The sequence below is a fragment of the Lathamus discolor genome, chromosome 6 (genome assembly GCF_037157495.1).
Source record: "Lathamus discolor isolate bLatDis1 chromosome 6, bLatDis1.hap1, whole genome shotgun sequence".
NCBI classification, from domain to species: Eukaryota; Metazoa; Chordata; class Aves; order Psittaciformes; family Psittacidae; genus Lathamus; species Lathamus discolor.
In genome coordinates this window covers 84,741,901-84,768,299 of record NC_088889.1, presented here as the reverse complement: position 1 = coordinate 84,768,299, position 26,399 = coordinate 84,741,901, and the positions used below count along the sequence as shown (strand labels likewise).

Genomic DNA, 26,399 nt, shown 5'->3' with positions numbered 1-26,399 from the left:
TCTTTTACATCTGTTCTCAATCATGAGCACTGTCTCGGTCAAATTTCAGCCCAGTAGTTATATTTTACCTAATGAAGTTAAGTCATCTTGATATCAGTTTCTCATTCCCAGGTCTCAACAGTTGCCAGGACTCAGAACAGCTGCGATGCTGAGTGGGAGCTTCCACAACAGCCTCCATAACCACTGACACTGCTGTGATCTGTCATCACAACCTTTAACAGTTAACAGGTTAAAAGAGATATTCACTGCCCCTCAGAGTGAACATCTCAATCTCAAGTCACAGAAGCTACCAATACACAAGTACTACATTTACCTGATATTCACAGAACATAATCATTAGGGTTGGAAGGGACCTCTGGAGATCATTTCAGTCCAGCCACCCTGCCAAAGCAGGGCCACCTACAGCAGGTTACACAGGAATGCATCCAGGCAGGTACTGACTGTCTCCAGAGAAGGGAGACTCCACAAACCTCCCTGGGCAGCCTGTTCAGTGCTCTACCTGATGACCTTGGGTCCATTCAGCACATGCATTTACATTAAAAAGGAAATCTTCCAGAAATAAGCTAAATTAATATGGAAGAAACATACCATTAATCTGTTTGCTGAAGGGTACTTAAATTTTGATATCTTCATTCTTCCTACACATGCTTAATTCTAGGATTAAAAGCAATATTCCCCTTTTAGAATTACACTGTTTGTATTTCAAGTACTGCTTCTTTGTGTATACACCTTACCTGAAGCTCACACAAGGTGCTATTATTAAAAGAAATTAAAGGCAACTACAATATTTCATGTAGACTCATCTGCTGGACTGCAGCTTTGAGGTTTTGGTAATTTCCTAACTTCTGGACACTAACAAATATATCTCACAGCAGAACTACACTGTGGACCTGATCCATTGCTGGCATCTGCTTAAGAATGAACAAACAGACAAAGAGATTATAAATATATAACTGTATTTTATTTTTAATATTAAATATTTTTAAATTACAAGCAGTTTCTTGAATCACACTATGCATGATAATCAATATACAGTAGAAATTACAATTTAAAAATGTACACAATTTAAAGACATTTTGACCTGAAATTTCATTAACTATGATATATTGCCATAAACCTCATACCTGTATTAAATTACAATAGGAAAACCTCATACCTATGATTTTGTTACAGTTTCTCATTTACAAATAGAATTAAACATTATATATACACACACATCAGTACCATTTTATCATTTAAGTTACACCTACATCTGTGCAAGTTCAAACAATTTCATAAACAAAACTAAGTCATATTCAAGTTTCTGAAAAACAGGCTGCTGGTATTACAAATACTTATTTTCAGTAAGTTTATATGATGTTTGACTCTCCTCTAGATATTTTTTTTTCCAGTCTTGTACCAAAACCATTAACATACAATGATATTTCTGTATGACTTAAAGCTGAAGTAATTTTGTACACTCTGTTCTTATTTAAGGCTATTTCTTATAAGGCTAATATACTTGGATTCCACCTTTCACCAACTCCAACAAAAATAGCCATGTCACTAACACCCGACAATGCTGACACTTTAGCATAGTGCTTAATCATAAAAGTCTTTCTACCAACCAGCCTCCTCTTGAAAAAGATTGAGTACTACATAAAAATCTGCTATAAATACTGATAAAAAGAATGAGGCTTAAATGGCTTTCATTAGTGCATCAACAAGGAGATGAAAAAATGTTTAATCTGCTCATTTCCATGAAAATGGCTGTTTCCATAAATGCAGTTGGACAGACAACAGATCTGTGACTTGGGGATTTAGGAGAGTACAGGTGTTCCATGAAAACCGGACATTCTTCTCGCTTTGTTGGCTTCTCATAACAGATACTAATTTTTAAGCAAACTTCCTTAGGTGGGAAAAAAAATCAGCTTTCTAAAATTACTTTAGTAGCCAAATGGAGACAATGCCTTCACTGTTCACATAAGCACGGTATTCTACTAGAGAGGGAATTAAAATATAAGCAGTCCTTATAGTAAACCATTGAAAATAGATACATGTACTCCTAAACTGGAAACCATGCCTAAATAGCTAGTGCAAGAAATTACATATAGCTTAATGAATGATTTGTAATAAATCCCCTTATTATAAGGTTGCATGTTTGGAATTATCGATTCCTCTTCACTGTGCCACTGACAGCCAGGCAGATATTTAAATATTGCTAGTAGTTGATCAGAGTTTTAACTATAGATTTTTTTCCAAAAAAAGACCTTTTATATCATTGTAAATCCAGCCTACTGGATTAACAAAAATCAAAATTCATGTTTAAAGTGAGGTGAGTCAGCTTAAATATTTCTTTCTCTTCATTTCTTTTCTCTTCTGGGAACAGGTTGCTCAGAGAAGCTGTGGTTACCCTACCACAGGCAGTGCTCAAAGCCAGGCTGGACGGGGCTTGGAGCAACCCCGTCTAGTGAAAGGTGTCCCTGCCTGTGGCAGGGGAATGGACCTGGATGAGCTTAAAGGTCCTTTCCAAACCAGACCATTGCATGGCTAAAAAGGACATTACCTTGCTTATCATCATATCCCAGCTCATTTTGAGAAAAATGCTCCTTTATCAACTCATTAGAAAATTTGGACAAAAGAGTAAACTTTTAACTTCCTACATAAGATTTTCTATAGATTTCTATCAAGTAAAGGAAATTCTTGATGTGCAAGATAAATACCTGATTTTCCAGAATGACAGGAAAACAAAATGCACAACCAGCTTGTAACATTCTGGAATAGAAGCTTTTATTTAACCCTGGGATGTATTTTAAACCAAATGATTCAAAATTAAGGCTGAAGTCCGGTTCTGATAGATTTTCACCATGCAAGGCAAATAAGCCCTAACATGCTTTGCAGACCATTATAGAGTTTCATTCTTACTGTGGTGAGGATTACAGAAGACAGATAAGATACCATAAATCTAACTGTATCAAGGAGTTTGATGTTGGAATTATGGAATTGCTAAACAATAGTTTGTGCACAAAGTCTATTACCTATATTTTAAATATTGAGAGGAGTGCACAGCTTCCTTAAACCCTCTATAGTATACACTGTAAGCCTGTATACAGAACTATGTCCCTTTGACTCTTAAATAATATTCTGGGAAGAAGTCCATGAAAAAATTCCATTCCCTACTTCATACTGAAGAACAGTTCTGACTAACTCTGAACCAGAGTGCCTCACCAGAAAAAGTAATCTGAACAATACATTGGCAACTTTAAACAACATTATCACTAAGTCATTCCCTTTTGATCGGTATGGAAGCCATTCTTCTTAAGGGCTAAATAATGCTGGGAAAAAAAGCAATTAACATTCCTGTCATTTAAAAAAATACTTAAAAAAAAACCCAAAACAAAAATGTATATAGAAGTACACAAAACCAAACTTTACACATCTGAAAACATCTAGTCCTCCCATACTTCATGTGATGAAAAGCCTCTGGTGACTGGATCTGGACACAAAGCACTTGGACCACCCTTATACAAATCCCTGCCAAAATAGCCACTAAAATACAAAGTGTTCACTATGTTAGTACTTTTGTATTTTAGGACACTTAAGCCAGGTAAACTCTCCTATCAGTGTTTCCTACTGATCTGCAGCTGCATAAGGCATTCCAAGAGGTCAGGGATTTGTTTCTCATCTGAACTCACTTCGGGGTAGTAATTAAGGATTTCTCCTCCCCATCCAGCAGTTTAAAGGATTAAACTAGCTAAATGCATGACAGAGTATGAAGGTTAAACATGCCCACACTGCACTCCCTTCCCTACATACAGCTTCAGAGCAAACTTTACTATACTGTACCTTTTGGTCAGTATGTATTTCAAGATATACCATGGGGTCTTGCAGACAACTTAAAATAGGTTTGGCCTTAGAAAGGGTGCAAAACTGGGTATTAATCATTAATTCTTAACTGTCATAACATCACTGAGAGGTAGATTTACCACAGTCCTCTGAATGGCAGCCTCGATCTACAGTCAACAGAAGAGTGAGCTTTGAAATTCACAAAATGGACAGCTGAAGAGCCACATGTGCCCAAATCCATTCCATTGAAATTACTCTTTTTATAAGATTCATAAATTCCATAGTTTTGTACAGCCGATTTTTCCTCTTCTCTCTCCAAGGCAGAAACTGTAGTAAAAACTGGAAGGCTCTTTAATTATGATATAGTCAGATGCTATTACAGTTTAAGCAGTCAGTAGGATTATGTTCAGGAATTAAGAGACATTATCTCTTACATCTAAAAACTCCAAAGTGTATCATATATTCTTTTCCAGTTTCCTATAGAACATGAACACTAACAATCAATCTATAATCATTATCATTTAAGAAATGGTACTGAACATAAGATTTCAGCAAGTCTAACGTAACACTCAGAAGTTATGTACGCTTTACATGTACCGTGCATAGCAAAGGCTACAAAAAGGACAAATTAAACTGGGTAAGTGGGCCAATTCAACTTGTCTTATTCTCCTTGAAAGATTTAAGATTTTGATTCTGTACATCAGGAAATAAAGGAAGAATAATCCATAGTGCAATTGTAATAAGCAAAGTAATATGTAGTGATATCCTCTTGAATAAATATGGCTCACTACTGATCAACTATCATCCATACAGTTTCAGCAACACAGCCACCTGTTGCACAGGACAGTTATACACAGTTCTACAACAGGTATATGTTCAAATAGATAATGAACTACATGGAAAAATATAAAAAGAATATTATACAATCTCAGACATAAACCAGACTGTAGTGTAATTGCTTTACTTGTTTAAGTTGTCTGAAAAATACTTCAAGTACTTGAAAACAGCGGCAGAATCATCTTTCAATGAAAAGCAAAATTGCACTGATTTAAAAATACATTACAAAGTTAAATACACATTCAAATTAATGTCCTGATTTAACATTGCTTTCAGTGTTTACTTTCATTTCTTAGTACTTCTTGATTACCTGCGTTGCTTCAGGAGGATCCAGAGATGAAGAAGTTTTAGACAGAAAGTCTGTGTGTTTCATGTATGCAGTCCGAAGTTTTAAATTAATCTTTTTCTCCATCTTCACTGCTTCCTATTAGTAGAGGAAAGGTCATAAGGTACAATGAGATCCTCCTGCACAACCCTCCCTTCTTTGCAAGGCTCTTACTACAGCTTGGCATTCTGCCCTTTCACACTTCCAAGTTTTGGTTAATCTTTCCCTACAGCTTTCAACTACTGTAAACATTTGGTACATTTCTACATAGACATCTGCTTAAAGCACACGGTTCAATGTCACTTCTTAGGACTCATGAGGCAATGTAGGATCTCCATAAAAATCTCTTATCTGCAAGTTACTAGGCAGCAAGCATTATCTTATCAGTAAGCACAATACAAGAACAATACAACTCCATATAACCCTGATTACATATTTACCATTAGCAAGGCTCAGCAACCAGCAATATTTAATAATGCAGCATTTTATCAAGATTAATATGCTGAACTGATTCAAGTCTGCTTGGGTTTGCCTCTCTTTACCCTCAAAAAATGTTCCGAAGTTGAAAAAAAGCTTTTGGTTACAGACAAGAAAGCTACTATTAATAAATACTGCTGGTACTCAATATAGCTATGACTACTGACTCTCCTTAAATGGTCTTATTCACAGCTCTAGAAAACATGCTGCAATTCCTGTATGTCAAGAATGCACTTTCTAAAAAGCAGTATGAAAAGAAACTGAATTGTAAAATAAGCTTAGACAGCAACGGCAGAAACATTATGTTTTAGCATCCTCATCCTGTGAAATGAAAATAAAACTGTGACTAATGAGAGTGTGATAATGACATTTATTCAACTGCCATGATGTCCAGCTATAAACAAGTGCTTAAGGAATGCACAAATTTCATAACTATTAAACTATTTCTTTTTTAACAGAAAAATTGTGAACTTGTCCTGTAATATTCAACAGAACCAGAAGTTTGTGGCAACTTGGATGCAAATGATCTCAAAGGAAAGCTATGTCTTAACTGAAATACAAGACCACACATAACATTTATAGCATTAACAGCGCATTTTTAAATTAAGTATTTAAAATAGAACAAGGTTTGTCATATCTCTGACTCTTATCTTTGAATAGAGTTTTGAATTTGTGGTTCTAAAATAATTAGTATGACAACATCACTTACCTCCTTGCTCTATATCTGAATCTGTAAGATGCGTAAGAGAAAAGCTTGCCATGTTTGCAGGAGAGATAGAGAATCTGGAATAAGGGGATGCATGTGACCAGTTCTGATCGAGAGTCCGGGAAGGTGGAGGTGGAGAGAAATACTTTGATGACTGAAGAGGTGATTTAGAACTAATAAGACTATTAGCTGCCTTTGACATAAAGGATGGCTCTGGAGAAGAGAAATCGTCATCCCATTCAAAACCCCCACCTTGAGGAAAAAGAAAAAAAAAAAAAACCAAAAGAGAATTGACAATAATGTAAAGCCATAACCAGTTTTAAAAGCAAACTCCTGGAAGACTGCACTAACCCAAAGCAGAACTTGTAGCGCTTCTGTCCTAGCCCTCAGGGGTCACAACATTTGTCTCCCCTACTTTGGCTGCCTTTCAAAATACACCTGACACATCAGTGTATAACCAACCAATATCACATTACCAACTTTGATGATCAGTAACACCACTACCTGAGCCTAGCTGTAGTCTGTGCTCAGGATGCAAAACTGAAGCCAATACAGTACAGCAAATTTACAAGTCACGTATCATTTAAATGACATTTCATTAATAGCTATGCATAAAACAGCCTCAGCCCCTGCTGTGTATAAATACAGTCCGGTACCTTCTTCATCTGTTGAGCTTTCCGAACTTGCAAATCTGTTTAAGTAACTAAAACTTGAAGGTGGAGCAGGAGTGCTGCAAGAGTCTTCCCCATTCAAGTCTACTGCATGGTTTCCCAGCTCCTTAGTTGGCATTTCCTAAGGCAAATACAGTAAGTTACTTAACACTCTTGTACACACAATGTGTCCATGCCCACAGATGCAAGCTTTCCAGAAATACACTCCCCACTGTCACCATCAAATCTACTGCAGAATTAAATGGCCTGTAAACTCTCAAGTTAATACCACATAGCGAAACTTTGAGTTACAGATTAAGCATATGCAGGTAATTCTAGTTCCAAAGAAAATTGTATTAAATCTACACTAAAATGCACTCAGTGAGTGACTTTAAATCTTATTTATGATATTTAAAAGTTTTTTATTCCTAGGAGCAAAGCTAAACATCTTCCAAGTAAAAACAGTTCCCTTGTCAGCCTGATCCAGGCAAGTGTTTAATTCCTTAACAAAGCCTTAAGGCAACTCACAACATTTTAAGTTTTTATTTTACTTTTTTTTTTTTTTTTAAACTCTTTATCATTGCACCAGGATAAAGAGACAAACTTTGTACAACTGGTATTTGAAGCAGCCAACATCTTACCAGTTACTGTAAAAAGAAGTAAAGAGTTCAACAACTACGAGAAGGTTAAACACAGCTGATTTTCTCTTCCCTTCTGACAAAAGGATTACTATTCTACGTAGACTGCCTAAACACAAATCACCTACGTTTTCTATTCCAAAACACAATTAACCAATATTTATGTGCGTCATCATAACTAACATTTCCGAAGCTTGACAATGTGAGTGTTCTTTCAAACTCGCTGTACGAGTTTAGTTGCCACAATGGTAAAACACAATCGCCTCTGTATAAAGTTACAGAAGGTAAAAATTGATAAAGCAGATAGGGAAACAAAGGTAACCTTGAATTTTATAAGCAGATCAGTATTTCACTCAACTTGAATAACACTGGACTTAAAAATTAGCATTACCATCTAAATACTGGTCTCATCTTTGATTATGGTTTAAGGTAAATGTACCTTAATGCTAACTAACACAAGAGCCAAAGTTCGGCTGCTGTTTGGGGGGTTTGGGGTGTTTTATTTGGTTGGTTAGCTGTTATTTTTATCCCTTTCTTCCTTCCTTCCTTTTATAAAGGCATTTAAACTTACATTCAAAGTCCTCAAACTCATTAAACTGACAAATTGATTCCAAAAAAGTTACAACATTCTGGTAAAAATCAAATCAAATACGGTCCATAACAATGCTGCTTTGCATGTTCAAATTAAACATAGCTTATAAACATCAGAAGGACATCACATTTCACTCAGCACATACAGTTAGGGATTCAAAAGCAATGGAGGTTCAGGATTTGACAACCAACCCTGCCAAAACAAAACCCTCCTTCACTTCCAAACAGCCCTGCTATTCTACACCTAGCAAAAAAAATAAATACACAATTCTACCAAACGTTGTTTAAAAAACTCAAACCAACAGAAACTTTACTTAGTAAAAAAAGCGTACCTGATCAAACAAATAGACTGTCACATCATCAAAGAATGTTACAGCCTTTTTCTCGTTTTTCCAAGGCTCATGCTGCCTCTCATCGAGAGGTGCTGGAAGTTTCAACAAGCTTCTCAGATGTTTTCCATCATCCTTCTCAGTAATTATCTCAGGTACCTGATGAACAGTTTCATCTTCACTGTCAGAACTCAGACTATGCATATGAAAAGTCCTCATGTCATCCTCAGAATCACTGTTCTCATCTTCTTCATCTGCATCATCGCCATCTTCTAAATCAAGCATTCCAGAAACATCGAGTTTTCCAAGGTATTTTCCCTCAATATCTGGCTCTTTCAGTTTTTGTCCTTCAATGTGATAGAAGGACTTCTCACTGTTACTCAGATCTAAAGGACTGTGTATGTTATGCACAGGCTTTAAGTCTCTGTGTGAAAGAAGTTCGGAAGTATTAGTGCCAACACAAGACACAGTTTTACGGGAAGTCTCAGATGGTTTTATTTCATCCCTTAGGTTTCTGTCCATCGATATCTCTATGGAATTCAGAGTTGTCTCAGTCCACTCATCAGGACACCCCTGCATCTTTACATCCATCTCTTGGATCTCTAAGTCATGATTTAGTTCTAGTTTTGTGTTTTGATTATTAGTATCCTGGTAATTGCTTACATCACACTTTTGCTGTCTCTCCTCAAAACTGTAATCCTCTTCAGTATTCTCTCCTCTACTGGGAGAAACACCACCCATTGTCTCTCCTGACAGACTGACAGTCTCTTCTGTTTTTTTATCTGGTTCAGAATCATTATCAGAGAAATAGGCAGAGTCTCTGTAAGAGTTCTGACTTCCCCCCAGAAAAACCTTTTGGGTTGTTTCAAGATTGCTGTTCACCGCATCTAAACCAGTTGCTGCTTCTGAAACAATTATGACTGGATTAGAAGGTAAAGCACTGACATTGCTCTCGCTAACACCACAGAGAACAGTATCTACACTAGAAGCATCCTCAACAGTGATATGGGAAGTCCATTCCGGAGATTCCAGGTTCTCTGTTTCATAGCCACTGTCAGCAGGTTTATCAGGTGGCAAAAGTTTCTGAGGGCTTTGAGCCTGTAAAGATTCTAAAACCTCATTTACATCTAAAGAATCCAAAGAATCGGGTGTCTCTAAGGCTTGTTCTCCAGTTTGTATAGGAGATGGGTTGTCTTCCAGAAGACTATCCTGACTTGTACAGTCTGAAGTAGCAGCAGAAACTGAGATGACCTCTTCTGGAATCTCCTTACAGTTCTCAAAATGATTTGATGCTTCTTGTCTTTCCTCCAATAAACATTCATCTCTTTTTATTGTGGGAGATGTATCTTGCAAGTTTCTTCTCACATCTTCCTGATCGCTACATTTTTCTCTATTAAAAGCTATTTCATCATAGTTGGGAAGCATTCCCTGTCTTATTTGTGCATCACACTCAGCAGTTTCAACAGCAACACCAGAATATGGATTGTTTCCAACATTATTATTTTTGGCATTACTAGATAGCTCTTCTTGACAGAGATTATCAGTGTTACAGGACATGACTTCACTAACTTCCACATTCAAAAGTTTTCCCTCCTCCTTCAAATAAGGAGGATTTGCACATTTATCACATGACTTACATGCTGCAGATGGACTAGAGGATGCCTGCACTTCTACAGTGGTCTGACACTGAGAATTCAGATCTTTATTCATTGTCACCGGGTTACAATTTTCATCTTTCACTGTTCTAAGACTTTCATGTATTAAAGAAAGTATCTGTGCATTTTCAGCCAGCACAGGTTCAGGCTCTACAGAGACTCTATTTGAGGTTTCTAATACACTCTTTAGAACATTATCTGTTTTTTGTCCAAAATCACTGCTGGTTTTCTTAGACAATAACCCTGATAATAAGTTTTTCTCTTGAAGAAATAAGAAGTTATCAGAAAGTTCTTCTAAAGTTGCCAAGTCAGGCTGGATAGAGATATTTTCACATAAGGAAACTATTTCATTTCCAGAAGCATGACTAGAATGCTCCTTCTCAGAAAGGCCTACTGCCTTCCTGGCATCTGTGTTTGAGTTTAAAATAGGTGGTTTAAAGTCTTTAGAAATATCATTTGTTTCAGCAAAACCAAGTATTTTTCTGTTTGCAAATTCTTCTGATCTGTCAATATCATTAAATATATTCTGGAAAGGACTTTCTGGACTACTAGTAACAGGCAAAAATTCCTCTTTAGGATCTGTATTGTAGTGGAAGAAGTCCCCATCCGTACTAGATTCTTCGACATCAAGATCCCTGAGAACTGTGAAATGAGAACTTTTTTCTTGTACAGCTTCTTGATGATCAACTTCTGTAGTTAGTACAAGTGACTGGTTATCAAAATTCATGCTGCAGCCACTTCCTTTCTCCTCCAATTGGATATAGTAGTCATTTCCAACAGAAAGCTTGTGTGCATCAAACACAGGTAACACCCCAGGTACAGCAAGTGATGCTTCCTGACCACTCGCATTCTGTGCTCCTGACCCTTGCTCTGAAAGTGACCTCTCAAAAACCTCCACTGGAAAGAAAACACCTGCATATGTCATTGCTTCATCAGGATTCACATGACCACATTCGTCAAAATGATCATGTTTAGCTGCCTCCCAGATATATTCAAAGCTGAGACCCTGGCTTGTTTCAGTTACAGTAAGAACTTCCTCCATCTCATGGCCAAGTCTATCTCCTGCAAAGTGATCCAAGATTGGAAATGCAGAATTATTTGTTTCTCTGTTTGAGGTGTTCGGTTTAAGAGCATTCCACTGCTGCTCAAAATCAATCTCCGAGTCCCTTTGGCTTTGCATGCGAAGGTAAGTTAAAAGTCTGTGCACTTCTTCCGCTGTTGGTCTCTTTTCTGGAGGTAGCCAACAGAACTGCAGAACTTCATACCTATACAAATAAGAAACATGTCTCAATAGGCTTCACAATGAAAAAGAATATATAAAATTCAGGTATGTAACAAGCTAAAAAGTAAAATTAATATCACTGGCAGGAAAATCCATCTATAGATACTCCTTTTACTCCCTTTATTTAGAGTTTTTTCACCAGGAAGATTATTCCATGAAGCAATTTCAGCATATTAAAGATAACTGAGTAATGCCAGAACCTTCTTCAGCAGCTTTAAGAATAAATAAAAACACTTGAAGTTTACCATCTGTCAGAGTACGGCTGCTCTAGGCGTGGCTTGAAGAGTTTAACCTGCTTCTCCCTTATGACATGGGTTAGGACTTCCCTGTCAGAAAAGTCTGAATAAGGCTGAGCAGCATTCTCAAACAGCTCCCATAACGTTACCCCCAGGGACCTGAAAGAGAGCAGCAAATTACTGTGCATTCCAAGAACTGTTTTGAAGTTGCTTTCCTAAGAAAATAAGGATTATTATGCAAAGCATAGCTGGCAAGAAGAAACAAATACCACTCTCTCATTGACTCTGTAACAACTTCAGAAGCTGCTAACTCATTTGACAGAATGCCAGAAGCTTAAGAATGAAGTTGCTTGAAGGCTATGACAACACAGGCAACATCAGTGAAGACAGAGGCCTCAAATCGTTCAACTATGGAAGAAACCCCCACATGTTAAATAAAAAGAAAATGTCCACTTAGAGAAGCAAGATGAAAAACACCTTACGGTTGGTCCAACAGTAAGAAAAGCTTTCATCAGAAAATGCAGTAGTTATGAGTCAAACTGCTAGAAAACTAACCTTTGTTTCTGTTTTCATCAAATTACTTATTTTTAAGCTGCAGTCATCAGAAGCCACCTCTTTTCTCATTGCTGTATACATACTGTATGCAACACCAACCACTTTTCAGTGATTACAGTTGATGCTGATCTTTGGGCAACCCTTCCTTGCTCAAACTGCAAAGCAACTGACTCTGCAGGTATTACTACCTGCAATTTAAATTGGAAGGGCTCTTTCAAAGTCACCTAGTCCAAACCTGTTCAAAGCAGCTCTGTGTAAGAGGCACCAAAATTCAAGTTGGAAACCTTAACAACCTGGCTGCTTGTAGTTTTTATGAACAGTATGATCTTTGGAAGCCTGCCTGAAGGGTTCAACTTTTTATGTCATCCACAACTATTATATTACTAGAAAAATCATTTATCATTTCCTTCCTTTATAAACATTTAAAGGCATTTGGCAAATGTACAGTAATTATATTTATTAATACAAATGCTTGTTCTTCTGCTAAACAGTTTTTTCTTAACCTATCTGTTCTTTCAACAGATTTCTAAGCATCTTTCCAAAGCAAGATATAGTTTCAGGTTTGTAGAGATTAACCTACTGTATGTCTGAGGAAATAAAGCAATGCATCAAGCCAATAATGAATTTAACTATAAATATTGTTTACTCTTTTGTGTAACACGTGAGGATATGTTCACAAATCTCTCATTGAAATCGTTTTAAAGCCTACTACATACCATATGTTACTGTATTTATTTTGCTCTGCTGATAACAGTCTGTCTTGAAAACTTGTTACCAACTCAGGTGCAGTCCATCGGAGAGGAATTAGTTTCTTCTCATCTGTCTCAATATAATCTTCCTAAATCATAGGGAAAACAAAAAAAAAAAACACAACAAAAAATGAACAAACATTGGATCAAATCCCAGAAGTTAACATTCCTTTCCTTAATATGGTTTTACGTGATCCCTATGCCAAATAATAAAACCCATTTTCCCCAAGTAGCAGAGAATAATGCTGTAGAGAAAAGGCGCTCATCGCCCACTGCACAGCAGAAAAACTGAATGCCAACTTCCTTGAAGTAGATACTTTGAATATTTTCATTACAAAATTTTATTATTTCTTAAACATTAGAAGGAATTTGTGCATATTTTAGGACTACTGTGTCTATATATATGTGTATATATATATATATATTTAACCCAAAGCTTCCTTCTATAAGCACGAACTCCACCCACCTCTACAAAGATCAGCTATTCTGTTACATAACCTTGCTACAATTATTTGACAGTTTTACTTTGAAAGTTCATTATTCAAAGGACAATCTAGTATCAGTTTGTAACTTTCAAGCATGCTTGTTACAACCTCAGGCCCCAAATCCTGTTAAAAAAGTGGTACATGACTAGATTAACTTACCTTATACCTACTGAATCCTATACCATAATCTCCTACTTTGACATTTAAATCAGATGTAAGAAAGCAATTCCGTAAGGCCAAGTCACTAAAAAAGCAAACAGATAAATAATTAAACCAAACCAAGTAGTCTTCAAGGCAAATCAAGACAAGTGGGTTAACAGAAGTGACACTTCCTAAAACTGTCAGGCCACAGCTCAAAGAATCAAGTGAAAAGGCCACAAAATTACATTAAAAAATCATTGAGGAGTTGCACATATGCACACTTATAGATTACAGTAGCAAGGAGCAGGCCATGCAGGAGCAGATCAGTAATACGAAACAACAGTCCTAAGGATTCAACATCGACACTACATATACTTTAAAATTTCATTCATCTGACATGTACTCTGATCCCAGACCTAAATCCTGCTAAAGGCTGAAGCAAGACAGGTGCAAGAAAGGTGTGCTCCTGCAGCCACCTTTCTGATTCCCTTTGGATGGAACTAAACCAGTTCACATACTCCAAAAGACCAACTCGTAACACAAACCCAGTCACAGTAACTGGGGAGAGTAACTTCAAACGTACAATTTTGATCCAAACTGAGATAATTCTCTTGCTACTTATATTTTCATTAAGTTTTACAACCTATACAAGCCAGCAGCTGATCCCATATCTCACTGGATTACTGCAGACACCACAGTTGTATATAAACATTACTTACTTTCAGAAAAAACAAACACTGATAGGGTCTCTCCTTATCCTAAACTTAATGGGCAAGATTTGTTTTTTGGCCACAAGAATATGACTGCCCTTAGGCCCTCCCACATTTTCAAAACAGAACCAATTTAGATCTATACAACTGAGCAGAATCTGTGTTCTGGAATGCAAAGGAAATTAAATACAGTGACAAGGCAATCACATTTGAAGATTTTATACAGAAAACCCTAGACTGTTATGCTGTCCTTTATAAAGAAGTTCAAAATGTAGTCACTTCTCTAGAGCAGACAAGTATACTTTTAAGCATTCAAACTACACACAGAATTTAGAGGCAATGATTTAATTCTACTAATAATCCTCTGATGTAGATTACTAAAGCTGTTTATGTGCCGAAGTGATGTAGGTCCCTCTTTCTCTAAGACACGTCACTGCACATCTTGCACATTTTAATCGCCATAAGCAAAATGTATTAACAATTCAGATCAGGCATAAATACTTAACAATTTGCAATATGATACTAAGCAACTAGTAATACATTACACCTACAGTTAAGCTCCTCTAAGTAACAAAACCATGCATTACACAAACTAGAACTACTGATAGTCTCTGGAAAAAGAGTACCAGAAGATGAATTTCACAAAAGTCCTTTATTAACCAAATCAAAAGCTCTTGAATACACACAGAACCTGTTTCAGTTCCCCCCCCCCCCCCCCCCATACACCTGACCACAAGTACTTAGAGCCAGCAGTGCTGCTGTATTAACACCAAGAAGCTGTATCAGAAAACCCATTGTGCAAACTTGGAAATTTATGCCAGTTTAATGAAGTCATGTGTTTACTGTGGAACTGTAGCAGTGACAGCAGAGAGCTCAGCACACTAATTGCTCAAATATTTTGCTCCTCTGCTTTACCAAAGGGTACCAAGCAGTTAAGTGCACTGGAAGAACTCTACCATTGCTTCTGTGTGGCTTTGAAAAAAAAAAAAAAAAAACAAAACAGTCTCTGAAGTACAATGGTCTAAAAGCCACAGCTTCCTTTCTTCAGAGAAAGAAGAAAATGTTTTCCTTTCCAGAGTCACTGAACTACTGAACTACATAGGTCAGAAACACATTTGTAACCCTAAAGTATGCCTCAAAGCTTCCAAACTTGTTTTACACTATTGAAATAAACATCCTGGAAGAGAGAATAGAATTTTGGCTGCTTGCATTTACCACTAACAACAAAATCACTGATGCTGGAGCCTTACCACTTACTCTGACAGCATCAGGATAGTGTTGCTAGAAGTAAACATTTACAGTGGGAATCTTGCAGATTCACAGAATAATTATTTATCAAGTTTAATGGCATTTCTCTGAAAGCATACTGTTAAATTTAACACCTACAGAGCCATGCTCCTGCAATGCAAGAGACAGGGACCACTCAGTTTGACAGGTACAACTGGTACTACCTTCAAGTCATGTGAAACTGTTAAACAAGTTAAAAGTTCTGCCCCCAGCAGAGTCCAGGCTTTGGGGTTTTCCTCAGGTTTTTGCTGTTTTACATCTGAACCTTTTAAGACTTCAGACTGACAGTTCTCCCTGAACACAAGGCCTCTGCTTTCTCTAAGCAGCAAGAAGTGCATTCACAAGCTCTAGCACAAGTGCCTAATTTGCTGAAAGAGGGGATTCAAGTGCTGCTTCTAGAGCAAAGAACAGACTGACCTAACATAAAACCAGAGTAAACCACTTTGTGATACCTAAGGGTTCATCAGGTAAGCTGTGTCTGGGGAGCAAGTACTCTGAAATATTTTAGTCATTACAAGTCTAAGCCTGACGTCTTCCAATTCCTTAGCACATTTTTATTTATAGCACACACACCCCCCATAGAAAAAAAAAGACATTTCTGAGCAGTTCCATGAATACATTTTTTCCTGCCCTTTACAACTCCTGCCATCCTTCCAGTAGTGACTGCATTAACTTTCATATAGCATTTTTCTCCCCGATTAAAACAAAATCGTTCTCATATGATTTCTTCTAAACATGACTACCACCATTACTGAAGACTTAAAAGTTTACATGAACAGTAATTCAGATGAGAGAGCACCCGCTTCAGTCAGATTTTCCATCTAAATTCAACTTCTTCCTTACTGCATTAGAAAAGGCAGCATTTGGTTGTGTTTCTTTTTTCTCTTTAGTAACAAAAGTAACAGCTTACCAAACAGAAGTTTTCAACTGCTATAATCTATTAAAAATACACAGCAGGTAAAATTCATTCTAACAAAATTATAACACCCTTTTTCCCCACAATAAACCAAAGAAGTTGGCCAAGAATTAAACAACTAGGTCTTCCGCATGAGCTTAGCAGCAGGCTGTGTTCCACACGCTGCAAACCTAGAAAGGAGGTGAGGTGATCAGCTTTCAGCCAGGTGGAAGCTGTAACACACCACTGCAGTAGAATTAGAATCTTCATAAACATCACACCTTCATGACTTAAGATATGTCAGGTAGGTGGAAGTTTGTTAAAACAATCTTCAATACACATGGAGTTTAATGAAAATATCTACATGAATTTTAGAGTAAACTAAAAGAGTAACTAAAAGCAATGCATCTGGAAAACATACCTATGCACAAAGTTATGCTTATGCATTACAGCAAGTCCAGCAGCAATCTCACATGCCATTCTCTGCAGCAGCATTATTTGTGACTCTCCTTTAATGCGTTCCTCCTCATTGCAGATGTAAGTTTTTAGGTCACCCTGTAAAAGAAATTGAAAATACTGATCAGCCTTGTATGCTAGTTCAATCCGGAAAATATTTAATAAAGAACCAACTAACCACATTATTAACCACATTTTTGCTTACTAACAAAATCTCAAGTTTCCAGTCTCCATAAAGACTCTTACAGAAGTCATCTAAAGCATGTGGTATTGTCCTTTTAAGGGTTTTTAATCTAATCATTTAGTCATTAAGATCATAGATCAGACTGCCACATAAAACCTGTCATACAATAACATTTTCCATTAAAAACAGTTTAATGAGCTTCTGCTTTTAAATGAGTTTTCAGCAAAGCTGATCAGGGGTGGAAGTGAAAGACCAGAGTAAAGGGTTTCAGACATTGCCAGCTTTAGATATACACCAGAGCTTTAGATATAAAAAGCATGGCAGTACACGCCACTCCAGTCAAAGCATTCAGAGGATGGCAGCAGTTTTACTGAACCTAGGCAAAGGTGAGCAAAAGACACAATTCATGAGGCCACAGAAAACAAACAGCTATGAATATAAGGATATTGGATATAAGGAAGAAATTCTTTACTGTGAGGGTGGTGAGGCACTGGAATGGGTTGCCCAGGGAAGTTGTCAATGCTCCATCCCTGGCGGCATTGGACAGAGCCTTGGGTGACATGGTCTAGTGTGAGGTGTCCCTGCCCATGGCAGGGGGGTTGGAACTAGATGACTTTAAGGTCCTTTCCAGCCCTAACTATTCTATGATTCTATGAAAGAAAATAACTGAGAATTGTCTACTATTCAGAAAAAGGAAGACTAACTACAGTAAGTGAATCCAAGTAAGGGAAGAGAACAAGTTTCTAATGCTATTATTGCTCCTACTTTCGCAGTTGGACTTCTAACCTAGCACTCCTATATCTTTTGTTATTTAAAATAGAGACTTCCTTTAAGTTTCGCAAATTATTTCAGAGGACATTTTCATATTCAGACTGCACAATGCATTACATCACTACTTGCTACGCCAGTTCATGTCCACTGTCTGCCTCGGTCTTGGGCCAGGAAAGAGACTGAAGGGGAACCTCTGATGTTCAGAAAAGACTGAAGAACATTTAACTTCCTGCTTCTCTGGTGCTCGTGTACATTATGGAGCTAGAACCAAAGCATTTCATGCTTCCTTAACATGGTTAATTGGGAAGGACAATTTACAATTCTAGTAGTTCAAGCAGTAGACGTCTGTGTAGTGCATTAAAATCTAAAAGGGCAGTGACAGCTGAGGTGACTGGCTGGACAGTCACAAACCTGGGTTGTACTGAATAACATAAGTAAAGGACAGACATTCTACTTCAAAGATGCCACTACTCCTATGTAAAACAACTTCATTTTTTTTAAAGCATTAACAGATTCTACAGTATACTCAAGCAGCTATTCTACCTTTTACACATACCCCACTTATGCTGCAAGAAGCTATACCACATTTGAGAAAGCATGCATAACTCCTAATACTTTAATTTCATAGAAGCCTTCATTACACTCTTTATCCTGTTTTTAGCTACTAATTAGGTAACATTTATGTATTTGCATCTTACAGAATTACACTTTTAAAAATGTTTCCTGAAAGATTCTTCTGACCTACAATTACAGCTTGAATGTGTTACCCGCTCATGTATATATGTATAAACATTATATATAAACACACACACAGCCCTTCCTACCTTGCCAGAGCAGATTTACTAGAGCAGAGTTCCAAAGAACTACAAAACTGTGTCCATAACACAGATTCCCAACTGCAAAGCCAGAGGAATCCAAGCAAGTACAAAACATGCAGCTTCACTGACTGTAGGTGGCAGCAAGTGCCTGAAGAAAACCAAACTCACCAAAATTGTCATTCATTAATACAGCAACTGGTTACTTGGGGTTTGTCCCAGTTGGATTAAGTTCCTATGATGCCTGAAATGCACCAAGGAATTACTTTCTAATTTTTAACCACGTTAGTAACAGCAGTGCTGTGTGGCATCCCTTATTTACTCAATAATTCATGTAGGCACACATTTTCATAGGAAATACAACTTTTATTAAATCCAGCACCTTGAAACATACTGGTTTTATTTTTCCAGTCTATTCTAATTAAGGCTGCAATCAAGGTTAAGGATACAAAACCAGGCTTTTTTGTGGTATTGCTTTAAAAGGACATTGCTTATACCAAACTAAGGGGGAATCCATCCCTCAAGTGCTGGACTGCCATCCAGAGGCACCTGGACAGGCTGGAAGAAGGGTCCAAAAGGAACCTTAAGAAACTCTGGAAAGAAAAAATGCAAAGTCTTGCACCTGGGAAGGAAAAACCCCTTGCAACAGGACTGACCAGCTGGGCAGCAGCTCTGCAGAAAGGGGCATGGGGATCTTGGTAGACAGTAAGCCAATTTGGTAGCATGCCAACACCTACACATCAAAATTTCAATAACCATGCCTGAGGCAGTCTCCTCTCTCCCTCCAGCTTTCTCTGTCACTCGCCTCTTCCCTCCTCTCCCAGGACTCCACAAAGCACTAAAATCTGCCTTTCCTCCCATCCTTCCCTGTTCTCTTTGAGATCAGTTCAGCCATCTTTACAAGTCTTAACATGCTTTTTCTCAGTAACAGCCGCTAGCCAGAGGCATATTTACATACAGCACTCCCCTGCAGTTTTGTTTGTGCAAATTCCTCATTTGGTTCATATGAGCACCCAAACAAATAGTTGACATGACTTTGTAAACCAGTAGGTATTGATGATAGGGTTTTAGAAGTGTAAAGAGGCTACCACATCCTATCAACTGAATACCTGCTACCAAGCTGGAAAGCTACCTGCCAAGTCACACCTAACACACCACATAAACCTTTCTGAAGTTGAACAACTAGAACACCAATCTGCCTCCCCCCTCCAACACTGCTTCACTGACTACCCACAGTCACCGCCATTAAACTGCCTAAAACTGGTGCATGGTATAGAGCATCTGGATCAGACAGCTGTTTAAGCATATCTGCATTTAAGAAATATTAAACCATTCTAAGAGCACAGAGATTATTTCTGAAATTGTCACGAATTGTCAAGCACCCCCCTCCCCTTATTTTCCAAGCCACGCACAACTGATACATCTAGTGTTTGCTCATATCAATACTGACTGAATATTAAACAGAGTTGCTGAATTCTCTGGTTATGACGTTTTCATCGCAAAGATTCTTTTTTTGATTTGAAGATTGTGTTTTCAAGTGGTGGTAACTTGAAAAAGGCCACACAAAAGAAATAACCAGCCACTTCAAGAGGGTACCTTCCACTAGCATCCCTAAAGTAAGCTACAGGGCATTGCAAGCAAATACTGCATCCCGCTCTTCTCATCTGCTCAGGGAATTGCAAGACTTGAAGAATTCCTGTAAGAATTTGATAGGCAAATTAGCCTCACAATATACATGCTACTTCCACATCTGAATAGCTTTACTTTCCTCATAAATTATGTCAATCTACTAGAGGATTTGCGGTGCTGACAAAACACTGGCCGCATAAGGCCGAGTAATATATTAAAGTTAATAAGCCAGCTACCACTATTTTTAACGTGGCATCATTCTGCAGTGTTTAACACTGAATAGTTAACTATTCATAGAAGCCTGCACCAACATACTGAGCAAACTACCATGGGGAAGGGGGATGTGTAAGAACTTACTGAGCATTTCTTTCTATATTTACGATTTTTTAAATGATTTTAACACCAGCAAAGGAAAATTAGCTTAAATCACTTCTCTGCAACCTACCTCTCTTGCTTCTTGCCAAGCTCTGCCAAGCAAAGAACATAGATCAACTCAGATTACATTACAAAATCAGCTAAATGTTAGGAAATACAGTTGCTGTATATGCAACCAATCTCAAGTAACAGAAATGCCTAAGTAGTTTATAGGGCCATGACAACAAGTTAAGTTGGCCTGCATGACATTCAGTGTTGCTACCGTCGCAATTAGCTCTAGTATCTCTGCACTACAGTTTCCAGTGCCTCTGATGAAGATCTTTCAGTGCCAAGGAAACTGGGAACTGATAATCCAACAGAATTGCCTGAACAGCCAAGAGAAGGTCAAGTGGCCCTAAAAGGGCTAAGAATCCTCGTAAGAGAAGTTGCAAAAGGGGTACATGTAATGATAGGCTATGAATTTGAAGGAGTGTAAAAAAAATGAACACTGTGCCCCCTAGACTGTGTTGGTCAGTAAAACAGCCACATTTTTCATTACTTAATATGCCAAACTTGCAAAACGAGGTCCACATTGCCAAAAGAGCCTCAAAAGAACTTGCCGTCTGAAGACACTTAAATTTCCTATCAAATACAGTTAAGATTTGCCAGCCTTTTTCTTAATCATCAAATTCTTAATCACATAAATACAAGGGATTAAAATAAATTTATTCTTCATTGCATATACATATACAACACAATTAACACAAGGTAAAGAGCTTTAGCATAGCATTATCCTACTGCTAACAAAACAGGACCGTGTTTCTTAGACTCTTGTGTATTCTGGAAGCACCTGCGTACCCTCCGATTTGCCCCATTTCAGAAAAAAATGAAAGTACAAAAGCAGCACCCAGCTTTCAAGATCACTTACTCACAGCCTAAACACCCAAGTAACCACCATCCCAGCCACAGTGATAAAAAACAGCGTCTAGAATATCAGGGCACTGACACTCCACTAAAAACCTGTCTACTAAAAAAAACACAAACAAATGGTGCTGTCTGGCTTCCCTCACATTTTTTCCCTTCTTCAAGCCTCTTTTCCCCCCTCACTCCAACAGCGCCACCTCCCATACTAGGCCCTGGGACTACAACAAGGATTTAGTGACATAGAGCAATACTGAGCTAACTTACTGTAGTGTCTCAATCTCTACATAAAACTCTTCAAATGAGAACTGTTTTGTCTGCCTAGCCCCTGTACATTTGTGTGCACAGTGAGTAAAATCCTATGATGTCTAGGAGATAGTCAGTTCCACCAAGTAAGAACTCTTAAGTGAGCCAGACTTTCAGAATGAAAGTCATGTTTAACTCACTGTAATACATAATTTCCTAAAAACAAGTTTTAGCTCACTTGGAATAGAAATCAGCACAGACATTTATTTTCCATTCCAAAGAAATTACCTAACTACATTCAAATTTATAAAGCTACCACTTTGGCTGTCAAGCTTACCGCCTGCAGCTAAAGTGAAAATCTATTTTATCCCCTTAAGTAAAATCCTTTCCAGATTACTCTGCGGGATCATGACAATTTCTGGCATTAATCATCAGGCATCAAACAAGGATATTATTTTTTTCTGTATACTTTAAGTAGGGCAATCTTTAAAAGTTACTCTGTCTTCAAATCCAAAGTTGGATTAAGTGGCATAACTATTCAAAAGCATGGCTGCATTTAAATCTAATTTAGATGTGGATGTGTTAGACTATAAAATGCAATTCATTTTCAAGAGTCCTTTTAAAGAATCTCCAATTTGAGTAGGAGGCTTAAACAAATGGTAAGTAATACTCTATTTCTACATACTGAAAAACTAAAAAACATTATCTGGTTAACCTTAGGCACCCACTTTTTAACTCTTAGCAAAACTGGAACATTTTACTACGATCAGTCACTGAAGTTCAAGCATTTCTTCCATTTAGAAAAGAATGGTTTTTATCAGCACTTCTGCCTCATTAATTCAGCACAGCTAATAAATTTGAGCAAAAGAGCAGTAATGAAAAACAGTTATTTAAGGTCACAGATTAACTGATGTTTGTCAAGAAAACTCAAACATTCATGTTGACTCACTTACACTGCTTGAGGCAACTGATGCAATAAGAACTTTGGTGCCATATTTGTTCACCTGAGTTTAAAAGAGAATTCTATAGTAGAGAAGCTGGTAAAAAAGGGTGCCTGCTGAATTTTATGAATGTAAACTCTCTTACTTCTCAAAGACTTATTTCTTAGCAACATAAATGTACTTCTAAGTTCATTTCTGTCTCAGCACTTTCCAAGGAATTCTGCTTTAAATGATACCTAGATCACAAACTTTAAAAGCAGCTACTGAGCCAAGGTTTAGACAGCCACCTTGAGTTTGTTTGGGTTTTAACAATGTGTCATGCTAAAATAAAGCAATTTATACCTTTCCAGATCATGGATCCAGCACCATATCCAAATTTTAGTCTCTGAAGACTGTGTATACTGGGCACAGTTCAAAGTTTTTCTAGATGCATACCACCCCCTTTCTTACAACATCCATGTAAATCCCACCACATGCTCAGGAATGCAGTGACTGAGCAAGTTTTTATGTTCAGCTATCCTGCCCATCTTCAGTGGCCTTCGTGGTGCTAACAGCAGAGCAGAAAGCAGTGAGAACACCCTTCACCATACTTTTTGGTGTTCAGGAAGCATAAAGCAGTGCTTGGAAAGGTAAAGGAAAAAGAAGGATAAATAAGTAGGGGAAAAAAGAATGCAGTAACAGAAAGGCTCAGGAAGAGACTAGGATGATACTGAAAATTCTACCTATTAGAATACACATTACTGATTCTGAAGTAAGCCTAGTATTGCATTTTAGCCCAAAACTGCACAGCATGGGTAACACTTGAGCGCTCTGGAGGGAGGCAGAAGAGAGGAAATTCTTGTGTCAATTTTCCTCAATTAGCATTTTCACAGAAACGGTAATAAAAGCACATTAAGGTTGCACAGACAGCAAACAGAACTTAGGATGTAATGCAGGCATGTGCACGTCATACTGAACTGCAATGAAAAGCTTGCTTCCATGACCTCTTTTCCCCTCCAAGCTCCCTGTTACATGATGTAGGCAGACTGAAAGAGACTAGTAAAACCATTACCAAAGACAGAACAGCTATTTCCTTCTTCACAACATTCCACAGCACCTAGAATTTACATGATCATCTGCAAAGAATAAACAAAGAACTACAATTGCGGTCTATCTCTAAACCAGAAAAAGTCTTCTGAAACTCTGCCTATTCAAAAAAAAAAAAAACTTCCCAGAAAGAAAAAGATAATTTCATGAGCAAAGGGCAGTAACTAAACTACATACAATTCACATCAATGGAAAGCCTTTTGTATAAGTGCACTTACCAAGTCACAGAACTCAAAAACTAGGAGATAAGGAATGGCTTCCACACATTGCCCAATACACTGGAGAACATTTGGATGCTGAAGAATGCTGGAATGAAAAAAATGCAGTTAAAGCCAAAAAGATCAAGTATGTGTTATTTGCGACACAATACACTGAAATCCCGAACAGAACTTTCAACACACAACATTGGGTGGGGGCAGCACAAACAGAATGAGCAAATATCCAAAGCCACAGATTCCATTTCACACCTTTGTATCTCCTTTGTACTACTGCAGCATATCACTGAGCAGCTGAAACTCTGAGGATCTCAAAACCACAATAGCCACCATTGCCACAAGAAAGTCACACCCATCCACCCTTATACCAAAAATAAGCATATGCAACTGGTTTGTGAACTACAGCAAGGAACCAATCTGGCTAAAAGCTAAACCATTTTTTTAGTCAGGTTAATTCCCAGCCAGATCAGTTACTACTTCAAAATTGCTTAAAAAACACTTATGCCAATACAGCAGAAGGAATGAGATCTTTTTTCTTCTGACAGCTGCCAACAATTTAAGCCTAAACGCAAATATAACTAGGACATTAAAATGTATTAAGAATAGAAAGCTCTCTGTGACCATTCACTTGTAGCATACTCAGGCAAGGTAAACCACGTTGTGAGGTATGTCTAGTGAACTCCAACAGGCCTCTCTTTTCCGGTCATCTACAAAAGCCATTAACTTGTGGCAGTTAGCTCTTCAGAGAATTCTCGCTATCAAGAGAAATTACATTCCCTCTCATACACAAAATTCCTTTCTAGCATACAAAAATTCAACCTCTAGGAATGAGCATCCTCCAAGTATAATACAAGAGAAAGAACACCAAACAATTCTCTTTATTGGCACTTCCAGTCAGATCAATGATTTCTCAATTGTAGGCTTCTCCTGGATTGTAATTCAGGCAGGGGTTTTGGTGCACAAGCCTCCTGGCAAACTGCCTGAGCCAAAGTAGTTTTTTATCAATTAATTTTTTCAAAAAGGGAACTGTGAAGAAAATAATGTGTATCTGACAACAGACAAAGCCTTGCCAGTTCCCCTGCTTCTAACAGGAAAGCCAAGTACAGATGTTAAACCTCAGTTCCCAGAGGCAAGGAACCGGGCATAAGGCTAGTTTGCAGCATTGGGAGTTTGTTCCAAACAGCTGTAGAAGAAAATCTGATAAGCTAAACCAAGTGTGTTTTTCAGTCATGAGCAATGACTACCAAACACATGTAAGCAAAGACCTTATTTTTATTTCTAAGCAAACTCAACTTTTGCTCACTTTGGATAGACTATTTTCCACTTTTTAAACACAAGCATTTCTGTTATAAGGGAGGGCAGCAGAGACAATATCACTGAAAAGAAACATCCCTAAGCCACATGCAGCAGTATGAAGTGTGTAAGTTAACCAAGCTGCGAATCATTACTTACTAGTATGGTTCTCCATTTCTTATAAACTGTTCTTGTTCTTTGGGACCTGCACTTGCCTTCAACTCCTTCACTATTACCCTTGCTACACTAGTACCTGTGTAGATCTCTCCAAGCAGAACCTGAAAAAAAAAAAAAATAAAAAATGGAGTTTCCCTGCAAGAAAAACAAGAGCTAAAAACATGCTGCAGGAAACATCTTTTGTTGTCAATACCTGCAGAGCTTTGCCAACTAACATCCATACTCAAAAAATCTTAACAACTGATCTACACAAACTTCCAGAAAACATGTTTTCTAGTGAAGACCACTTATTTACTTAGGATTTTTTTCCTTGAAAGAATTGGTAATAACAGGAACGTATTAATTCAAACACACAGAAGGGAAGTGTCTACCTAGGAAGTAACTGTAGTCAGAAACTACATGTAAATTAAAGCACTGATTAGTGCTGTGATTAAAGCTAAAAAGTTCACGCAAGGAAATACCTGGTTTCAGTTTTTCTTATGTTATTACCTTTTTTTTTCCTTTAGAGTACCATTATAAAGGAAATACAGTCACCTTACCCATTAGGAATAAGATTCAAATTGCAGTACAATATTAAAAGAGAACTTCTCACCTTTCCAAACCAGCCATTTCCAATTTCCTGGATGTAGTTTAGACTCTGGCGTGCAACCTGGGGCTTTGATCCATCTGTCACACACAATGAAACAAATGCAACATATATCAAACCACTCATATGGCCAAAGTTACCAACTGTTGAGGAAATAGTGCAAGCTCCTACAATATTTTTTCCTAATTACAGGACTACATTCAGACCAAACAAAACCTAGTTAGACATACATGAAGTACAAAGGCAAGGTGACTACAGCATTCGAGTGAAACTTCTATCAACTGCAGCTTCTAAACCATACTAGAGTATACGCCCTACAAAAACAGTGATTCTCCTTACAAAATGTAAACTT

At 37.6% G+C, this 26,399-nt stretch overlaps 1 protein-coding gene across 1 annotated transcript in view; it reads right to left on the bottom strand.

The window, feature by feature from the left end:
• Positions 1-939: 939 nt before the first annotated feature.
• Positions 940-26,399, bottom strand: part of LMTK2 (lemur tyrosine kinase 2) — a 43,267-nt gene continuing 17,807 nt past the window's right edge. The window contains exons 4-14 of the mRNA XM_065684373.1: positions 26,054-26,127; positions 25,444-25,562; positions 23,995-24,082; positions 16,795-16,928; positions 13,500-13,584; positions 12,823-12,944; positions 11,561-11,710; positions 8,382-11,298; positions 6,827-6,962; positions 6,174-6,422; positions 940-5,086 (exon numbers count right to left, since the gene is read on the bottom strand). Coding sequence (XP_065540445.1) covers positions 5,058-5,086; positions 6,174-6,422; positions 6,827-6,962; positions 8,382-11,298; positions 11,561-11,710; positions 12,823-12,944; positions 13,500-13,584; positions 16,795-16,928; positions 23,995-24,082; positions 25,444-25,562; positions 26,054-26,127 — 4,103 coding nt within the window. The 3' untranslated portion in view covers positions 940-5,057. The remainder of the gene's footprint in view (positions 5,087-6,173; positions 6,423-6,826; positions 6,963-8,381; positions 11,299-11,560; positions 11,711-12,822; positions 12,945-13,499; positions 13,585-16,794; positions 16,929-23,994; positions 24,083-25,443; positions 25,563-26,053; positions 26,128-26,399) is intronic.